The following is a 10392-nucleotide window of genomic DNA, read 5'->3' on the forward strand; positions in this document are numbered from 1 at the left end:
TAGACAAAGTAGGAGCAGGTAAATGAGAGAGAGAGAGAGAGAGAGAGAGAGAGAGAGAGAGAGAGAGAGAGAGAGAGAGAGAGAGAGAGAGAGAGAAAAGGGGGGAGGAAGAGAAGGAGGAAGAGGAGGAGGATAGGAGAGAAATTAAAGTTATCAGTAACTTCATAACCTTAAAACTCATCACTAAGAACATTATATACCAGTTATTTCAAGCATGCATATATATATATGGTGAGTTTATACACACACATATGCAAAAGATTCTTCAGGTCACAAATGAAAATTTACAGCTATACTATTAAGATATCAGAGTATTATTTTTAAGGCAACATAAGTTTTAAGTTTTATCTTTAGTATAGTATGCTAGGTGACATCAACTCAAGATAAGGAATATAAGAGGAATATTGGTATTGCCCAGAGCAGAAAAACTGGGTGGATGTATGTATGTTGTTTCAGAACATTTTTACCAGTAAATTATTTATTACCATTAATCTGGTTGAAAAATGTGGGGATAAAAATTATGGAAAAATATAGGATCTCAAATGTACTTCAGAAAGAATTAGTTTTAAGTTCACTGTTGGCTTTTGGGAGTGTCTGTGTAACTTCATTATATGAATGAATCCAAGAAATGCTAAATCTATAAGGATGTATGTAATAGTCCCTGAAATGGCTTGAAAGTATTTCTCGAAGTTCATGTGTAGAAAGATTGTTCCATAATACAAAGGAGTAAGAAATGAGACATGTAAGATGATGAGGTCATGAAGGCAGAGCCCGCATTAGTGGAATAATGTTATCGTGGGAATGACCTTTCTTTTTTTTTTTTTTTTTTTTTTTTTGGTTTTTCGAGACAGGGTTTCTCTGTGTAGCCTTGGCCATCCTGGACTCACTTTGTAGACCAGGCTGGCCTCGAACTCACAGCGATCCGCCTGCCTCTGCCTCCCGAGTGCTGGGATTAAAGGCGTGCGCCACCACGCCCGGCTGGGAATGACCTTTCTATAAAGGATACACATCCTTCTGTTCCCCTGCCTCAGGAAGCTCTGACATCATATTGAGTAGTCAGAACATCATCGCCAGGAATGGACCCTCAATATTGGACTTCCTAGCCTTTAAGTTCATGAATATATATTTTTTCATATGTATGTATGTATGTATGTATGTATGTATGTATGTATGTATGTATTCTGGGCAGGGTGGCACACACCTGTCACATAAGCATCTTGGAGGCAGAAGCAGAAGGATTAGGAATTCAAGGGGTCAGTCTTAGATACACAGTGAGCTCAAGCACAGCCTGGGCTATGTGGCTATGGTGGGCTACTGTACAAACCCCCTACCAATGATCTGTCCTCAGCAATTCTGGTGTAGCAACCCAAGAGGATGTCTAAGACAGTGCCTATAACCTTGGACATGGGAATCCCTGCCAGGTTCATATAGATTTTCACAAGGCCTCACTCTGAAACAAAGCACTCATACCATATCTTGGTCACTTTGTTCCCTTCTTCTGTTTGCTAGCCTGAAGCATGCCTTGCGTTTTAGGTACTTTTCTTATTGCTGTGATCAAATACTTGCTAAAACTCAATGCAAAGGAGGGAGGGTTAATTTTGGCCTACTGTTTAATGGGGTACAATCAGTCCGTCATATCAGGAAAAGCATGACGGGAGTATGAGGAATCTGGCCACGCCATAGACATAGCCAGAACATCACATGAAAATGTGCTTATAAAACAGAATATGCTGAGTTTGAAGGGAAGGCATGGAAGTAGGGGCATGAAATACGTGGTCACATTGTATCTGCAATCCGGAAACAAGAAGGAGACAGGAAGTGGGGCTTGGTGTAAAATCTCAAGGTGCCCTACCTCCAGTGTCCTACCTCCAGTGTCCTACCTCCGGTGTCCTACCTCCTGTGTCCTACCTCCGGTGTCCTACCTCCTGTGTCCTACCTCCAGTGTCCTACCTCCTGTGTCCTACCTCAGTGTCCTACCTCAGTGTCCTACCTCCAGTGTCCTACCTCTAGTGTCCTACCTCAGTGTCCTACCTCCAGTGTCCTACCTCAGTGTCCTACCTCCAGTGTCCTACCTCCAGAGTCCTACCTCTAGTGTCCTACCTCAGTGTCCTACCTCCTGTGTCCTACCTCAGTGTCCTACCTCCAGAGTCCTACCTCCCGTGTCCTACCTCAGTGTCCTACCTCCTGTGTCCTACCTCCAGTGTCCTACCTCCTGTGTCCTACCTCAGTGTCCTACCTCCAGTGTCCTACCTCCAGTGTCCGACCTCTGGTGTCCTATCTCTGGTGTCCTACCTCCACTGTCCTACCTCATTATCCTACCTTCAATGTCCTACCTCCAGTGTCCTACCTCCAGTGTCCTACCTTTGCTGTCCTACCTCAGTGTCCTACTCCTGCGTCCTACCTCAGTGTCCTACCTCCAGTGTCCTCCTACCTCCAGTGTCCGACCTCTGGTGTCCTATCTCTGGTTGTCCGACCTCCGGTGGTCCTACCTCCACTGTCCTACCTCAATGTCCTACCTCCAGTGTCCTACCTCCAGTGTCCTACCTCCTGTGTCCTACCTCCAGTGTCCTACCTCAGTGTCCTACCTCCAGTGTCCTACCTCAGTGTCCTACCTCAGTGTCCTACCTCCTGTGTCCTACCTCCAGTGTCCTACCTCCACTGTCCTACCTCAGTGTCCTACCTCCAGTGTCCTACCTCAGTGTCCTACCTCCAGAGTCCTACCTCCCGTGTCCTACCTCAGTGTCCTACCTCCTGTGTCCTACCTCCAGTGTCCTACCTCCTGTGTCCTACCTCAGTGTCCTACCTCCAGTGTCCTACCTCCAGTGTCCGACCTCTGGTGTCCTATCTCTGGTGTCCTACCTCCACTGTCCTACCTCAGTATCCTACCTTCAATGTCCTACCTCCAGTGTCCTACCTCCAGTGTCCTACCTTTGCTGTCCTACCTCAGTGTCCTACCTCCTGCGTCCTACCTCAGTGTCCTACCTCCAGTGTCCTACCTCCAGTGTCCGACCTCTGGTGTCCTATCTCTGGTGTCCTACCTCCGGTGTCCTACCTCCACTGTCCTACCTCAATGTCCTACCTCCAGTGTCCTACCTCAGTGTCCTACCTCAGTGTCCTACCTCCTGTGTCCTACCTCCAGTGTCCTACCTCCACTGTCCTACATCCAGTGTCCTACCTCCAGTGTCCTACCTCAGTGTCCTACCTCCAGTGTCCTACCTCAGTGTCCTACCTCCAGTGTCCTACCTCAGTGTCCTACCTCCTGCGTCCTACCTCAGTGTCCTACCTCCAGTGTCCTACCTCCAGTGTCCGACCTCTGGTGTCCTATCTCTGGTGTCCTACCTCCGGTGTCCTACCTCCACTGTCCTACCTCAATGTCCTACCTCCAGTGTCCTACCTCCAGTGTCCTACCTCCTGTGTCCTACCTCCAGTGTCCTACCTCAGTGTCCTACCTCAGTGTCCTACCTCCAGTGTCCTACCTCAGTGTCCTACCTCAGTGTCCTACCTCCTGTGTCCTACCTCCAGTGTCCTACCTCCACTGTCCTACCTCAGTGTCCTACCTCCAGTGTCCTACCTCAGTGTCCTACCTCCAGTGTCCTACCTCCAGTGTCCTACCTCAATGTCCTACCTCCAGTGTCCTACCCCCAGTGTCCTACCTCAGTGTCCTACCTCAGTGTCCTACTTCAGTGTCATACCTCCGGTGTCCTACCTCCAGTGTCCTACCTCTGCTGTCCTACCTCCAGTGTCCTACCTCTGCTGTCCTACCTCCAGTGTCCTACCTCTGCTGTCCTACCTCCAGTGTCCTACCTCTGCTGTCCTACCTCAGTGTCCTACCTCCAGTGTCCTACCTCTGATGTCCTCCCTCCAGTGTCCTAGCTCCAGTAATGCTCCATAGATCCTACAACTTTCTAAAGCAGTGCCATCAACTGGGGACCAAGTATTCAAATATACAAACTTACTAGAGACATTTTCCTTTCAAAGCACAATACCCTGGGAGACAGTAGGGAAGAGACGTCAGGTATCTCCACTTGCCTTGTACCCACTGCCTTCAGTGACTTCTGGTGGGAAAGAGGTCCAAGAATAGGACCGTCTCCATGCTGAATGTGCCACATATCTGGTTTGGAATGAGAGTGAGAGACTGGCTTTAGACACTGTCATTAGAATGGAATTCTGAATAATCCAGGAATCCTGAAATAATTGATGGCATCTTATTTTACAGCAATAGATTGCTCTTTAAGTTTCAAGCAACTAGGTGCGATGGTAAATGCCTCAAGTGATTTTTAAGATATTACTTATAATGATGAGTGGTAAAAAATGATTTGACTATCTACGAGTGAAGGTGTTTGATTTCATATTGTAAATCTAAGTGAGCCAAGATGCCCAAGATATGTTGCGTTAAAAATAGATAATGCTTCACATAAAAGAAGCCAGACACAAGAAAATACATATGATCTAAATCTATAAAACAACAGCAGCCTAAAATATGGAGCTGGATACCATCAGTTTAGAGCACTTAGTACTCGTGAAAAAGATCCTGGTTTGGTTCCACATGGTAGCTCACAACTGCTTTTAACTCCAGTTCCAGGGGATCGGATGCCTTCTGGCTTTCTGCTGCATGTACACGGTGCACAAGTACTCACACAAGAACACCCACACATACATATCAAATATGTGTCTTAAATATTAAGGAACTTAAAATCAGGAAGTTACAGTGTTTAAAAATGCGTGTATATGTGGTAAAATTAAGAAAGAGTAAAAGAATTGCTGGCTTGAAAGGACTAGCGGAGGTCTTTGAGCTGGAGGTTGTACAGATGGTTAGTAACAGGTGGGAATGAAAGACTTCTAGAAGGCTAGCCTGTGTGACAGTTTAGTTTGTGTTGTGGTGCTAGGGAACTTACTTTGTTGGTCTGTTCCCTACCTGTATGCATGTCAGAGTTCACAATGAAAACACATTTCATAGCTCTGTGTGTATATTTATGTAGACTTTTACAAGAAGTCCACAAATACAGGAAGAACTATGAATATGCATTGCTGTTCTTAGGCTGTAAAAATGTGGGATAGGGATAATTTTACATTTATCATTTGCATTTTCTTCTACAGCCATATGTTACCTTACTTAAAATACCTCTTAAAATATTGCATGTGAATATAACTACTCCATTTAAGTTTACTTCTACATTATTTACATTTATTCATAATCATGTTACTATAAAATATGTCCTGAAAACTTGCATCTATTTTTATATGTGTATACATATGTGTATACTGTTCATATATAGCTAGGCTTTTGGAGAATTCTGGGGCATCACTTCCAGCAGTGGTCATTGCTACCAGAGCACATGGGGATAATACTTTGAGAGGGGAGAACCTTTACTTTTTATTATAAAGAATATGATTTGTCTGAATATTTTCCTTAACATTATATATGTGTTGCTTTTTAATTTGTAGCATATGTTGAAGGCAGAATTGTTTTTAAAGGAATAAAACGGAGTCCACTTAAAACTCTATCCATTTTTGAGGGTGCAGGGAAGTCTCATCTATATAAAAAGACTCTGTTCCAACCCTCATATGGCAAAGCTTCTGGTAATAGGCCTAATGAGACCTTTGAAATTAATCACAAGGGCACACTTTAACACAAAGCATAGTAGTATAATTTCTGGCCAGTAGAAGTTATTCAAGAACATTTGTTGAACTCACTGGAAAACAGTACAGTGATTAAATGATATGTTACCTATTAAACTTCCTTGCTTGCTATATGTCAGATTCTCTCTCTCTCTCTCTCTCTCTCTCTCTCTCTCTCTCTCTCTCTCTCTCTCTCTCTGTGTGTGTGTGTGTGTGTGAGAGAGAGAGAGGGTGGGGCGTTGATGTATCATTTAGAACATGAGTAATAAAATGCAAATGATTGGTTTCTGCAAGTAAAAATAAAGACCTTAGCCTTTTGGGTCAGCTAGTATTTTAATGCAGTTCAAAAAAGCACTAGGTATTTTAAAACTATTAATTCATAATTATATTGTGTCCTAATTGTTCTGTCAAATTCAGAATCAAAACCTAACTACCATTTAAGAAATAACATACTTGAAGACAATGTATTTTAGGGACATAACTGCTATTAATCAAAGATCTGATAATAGAAAATGAGCAATCTAAGTAGTTTATCATTTAATGCTGATGACTGGATATTATCAGTAAGTGATAATAAGTTATAGACATATAAAACTGAACTTCTTACCAAAATATAAAATCTTTGGAATAATAATGCCCAATACCAGTCTAAAAATGTCTTATTCAAACCACTAGCCAGAAGTTGAACTATGGCTATAAATGGAAAATATTTTTATCAATTACATATTGAAGGCCTAATAGATTGTAAACAGTAATATTATCAAAATATGAATATATTTATAGAGATTATTGTTGAAGTGTTGATGATTCAAATATGCTAGGAAGAATAAAATCATAATTATATCTTATTTCAGTTCTAAATATACTTTAAAGTAGCTACTGAAAAATTTAAGATAATATATTGTGCTTAAATATTTATTTCTTAGTGTCAGAAAAGGGTTGAATTAGAAGCAGACCAAAGAGTAAATAATCTGTGCTTCTTTCCTTCCTAGAAGGGACAGGACTTTCAAAGAGAAGACATGCTCTGTTCAAAGGCACAAAGCTGGTTGGAAGAAGCTGAGATGTTCAGTGTTTATACTCTTATTCTCGGTCTAGAGTTCCTAAGCAATTCATCTAACTTGATGGTACAAACAGTAGTTTAAAAATGGGGAGATGCTTGCTAAGGATTGAAAGTAGAAAATGATGGGGCCTAACATTCTATTTTATTCACCTCTGTCAACTGTGGTTTGTATGAATATACAGAAAGAAAAGGGAGGCCTAAGGGATTAGGAAACAAAAGATAAAAAAAAAAAAAAAATAGTCATGGCTTGACACTGAAGTCTGTAGGTTTCTTAAATAGCCTTTTATACTAGTAACTTCTTCTGTATCTCTGTTTATTCTGCCTGAACACGTAGGGTTATTTTATTTTTACATTACTAAAGCAAAATCAACTGGAACAAACTAGATTTTGATTCTGCAGCTGTAGATGAAAGAAACATAAATCTATTCTTGCTTTGTAAGCAGCAGGCTGATGAGAATGATTGGCGATTTTGCTTTTAAAAAATACAAGCTCGCCTTCTAAAGGGCACTTGTCAACAGACAGGATGTTTCCAGTTGAAGCCATTTGCTACAATACTTGCAGAATTTTTTGCTTTATAGCTCTTAGAGCTGTTACTTATCAAAGCATATTCTTAGAATGCAAGACCATTTAGCTCCAGAACACACAAACTCCATGTTGGAGCAGCTGTGCTGAGTTCCTGAATAGAGAGATGACTTTCCCAGTGCATTTCAGAGCCATGCTCCATTCCTGATGACACTCGAAAATGAATTACTTTTAGTTTTGCTCCTTTATTGTATAAGAGTCTAGGGCCAGGGTTTATAGCAACATTTTCTATTTTGATAAATTTCCTTTAAGAATTTGCATATATTGACATTTTCAGTCCTGAATTTGAACTAATGAGTTCTAAGCAAAGATGTAAGTGGCCTGTACATGATAGGCCTCCAGCTGTAAGAAAATGCTTCTGTTCAACCTTTTGTTAGTATTCTCTTTTTCTTTTATTTCATCACTCTTAATCACTTTGGCACCTGGATCAAAGAAATAATTTGTCTTAGTGATTGATATAATTTTCTCTAAATACTTTTGTAGGACTAGTGATAAGGGTTGAGACAGGACTTTTAAACCCATCTTCAATCTGAATAATTCCAGTCATTTAAATTGCAAAATCTGCTTCTGGGCCAAGAGGCTAGCTCTTTGGGAGAATGCATACCTAGCAAGCAAAATGCCCTGCATTTGTTTTGCAATACTGCAAATCATGAAAGAGCGAAATGAAATGATTCCACTCATTTCAAAACGATGATTATAAGTACTTCTTATGTGCAAGTGTAGGGCTAAACACATCGGAAGTAACCTTGGCAAGATGAAGCATGAAGCACAGAAGCTTTGGGGTCACTTCAAAAGACCTTCAGGAAGGCAGGGAGGGGAACACAGGATAAGCTAAGACATCTGAAGAAACTGAGTGTTGTTCTTACATCTAGGGACAATGAAGCATTCATGTTGTTACCCTCTGTCTGTTCAGACTTCTCTTTTGCTCCCTGATTTTCTGGTTCCTCAGTTGAGCTTTCCTAGCTTGTTTTTGTTTGCTCTCTTGCATTTCAGAAGTCAGAATATCTACCCAGAAGCCTAGAATCCACTGTGAAGTACAGTAACAGCCAGCAACCTTATCATACCAGGCCCTGAATATTGCAACATAGCTGAATCACTAGAAAAAGACCCTATAATAGCCTTTTGAGTATGACAGAGGTCCTTAAAGAAGAAGTGAACAATCCCTTAAAGAAATCTATGAAAATACAAATAGTGGAAAGAAATGAATTAAGTTAGAAATTTAGAAACTCAAACAAGAACCTCAGAGGTAAGCCTCACCAAAAGAATACAAGAAATGGAAGAGATAATCTCAGGTATTGAAGACACATCAAGGATAGACATCACCTCAGGGTAAAACAATGAAAAAAAAAACCCAATCAAATGGACATGAGAAACAAGATGGTGTAGCCATTTTAGTATCTAACAAAATAGACTTTAAACCAAAACTAATCAGAAGAGATAGGAAGGAAACTACATACTCATAAGAGGAAAAATCCACCATGATGTCATTTCAATTCTCAGTGTCTATGTACCACAAGGCACCTAAGTTTGTAAAAATCACTACTATAGCTTAAATCACAAATTGACCCTCACACACTCATATTGGGAGAATTCAATACCTCACTCTCACCAGTAGACAGGTCATTCAGACAACTCAGAGAAATGGGAGAGCTAACTGAAGTTACAAACCAAGTAGACCTAACAGATATTACAGAACATTTTACCCAAACACAAAGGAAATAAACCCTTTACTTTACTTCATGAAAATTTTCTTCAAAATGGACCACATACCCAGACACAAAAGAACTCTCACCAAGTACAATAAAATTGAAATAGCACCCTGAATCCTATCAGACCACCATGGATTAAAGCTGGTTATCAACAGCAGAAACTAGAGAAGGCTTACAAACTCATGGAAAGGGAACAACTCACTATAGAATAAAAAAATAGATTAGAAAAGACTTCCTAGAGTTGACTGAAATGAATATGTAACATAACCACATAGTAGATGGTTCTGAGAGGCAAGTTCAAAACACTAAGTGCCTACACACACACACACACACACACACACATACACACAAAACCGAGAGAGAGAGAGATCTTTCTAGATACTTAACAGCACACCTGAAGCACCTAGAAGAAAGAGAAGAAATCATACCCAAAAGGAGTACACAACAAGAAAAATTCAACTGAGGGATGAAATCAGTAAAATAGAAACAAAAAAAAAATACAAACAATTAGCCTGGCACAGTGGCACACGCCTGTAATCCCAGAACTTGGGGAGACAGAGTCAAGATGATCTCTGTGAGTTCAAGGCCAGCCTGGTCTACATAGCCAAGGCTACACAGAGAAACCCTGTCTCAAAAAACAAAAAACAAAACAAACCAAAAAAAAAAAAAAAAAAAATCAATGAAACAATTGATTCTTCAAGAAAATCAATAAGATTGACAAATTCTTATCCAAATTAACTAATAGCTAGAGATCTAAATTTAAAGAAATTTAGAAATGAATAGGTGAGTGTGTATATTAATACACTGAAGAATTCCAGAGAATCCTAAGATCATACTTTAAAAGCCTGTATTCCACCAAGTTGATAACTTTAAAAGAAATGGATAATTTTCTTAATGTATGCTACTTAGCAAAGCAAAATCAAGATAATATAAGCAATTTAACCACGCTTATAACCCATATGGAAATAAAAGCAGTAATTAAGAGTCTACCAACTTAAAGGCCAAGACCAGATGATTTTAGCCCAGAATTTAAAAAAATATATTTTATTATTTATATTACATCTCAATTGTTATCCTATCCCTTGTATCCTCCAGTTCCTCCCTCCCTCCCATTTTCCCCTTACTTTCTTCCCCTATGACTGTGACCCATATTTGGCCAGGTCCCCAGGATGGGGAGGCCTGGTGGCACTCAGAGGAGGGATAGCAGGCTACCAAGAAGAGACTTAATACCCTATGAGCATATACAGGGGGATGAGGTCCCCTTCAGTCACAGTCTTAGCCCAGAATTTTATCCAGACTTTCAATGAAGAGTTAATGCCAATACTCCTCAAATTATTCCACAAAATAGAAATAGGAAGAGTATTGTCTAATTTTTTTCATGAGGCTACCCTGATACCCAAACCACATAAATACCCAACAAAG

General features: G+C 40.5%; 1 protein-coding gene across 1 annotated transcript; it reads left to right on the forward strand.

The window, feature by feature from the left end:
- The first annotated feature begins 1763 nt into the window (after positions 1 to 1763).
- On the forward strand, positions 1764 to 3851 carry LOC127212413 (uncharacterized). The gene has a single exon (XM_051172502.1). The coding sequence runs from the start codon at positions 1764 to 1766 to the stop codon at positions 3849 to 3851; it is 2088 nt and encodes a 695-aa protein (XP_051028459.1).
- The last annotated feature ends 6541 nt before the right edge of the window (positions 3852 to 10392 follow it).

The sequence above is a fragment of the Acomys russatus genome, chromosome 30, assembly GCF_903995435.1.
Source record: "Acomys russatus chromosome 30, mAcoRus1.1, whole genome shotgun sequence".
Classification (NCBI taxonomy): Eukaryota; Metazoa; Chordata; class Mammalia; order Rodentia; family Muridae; genus Acomys; species Acomys russatus.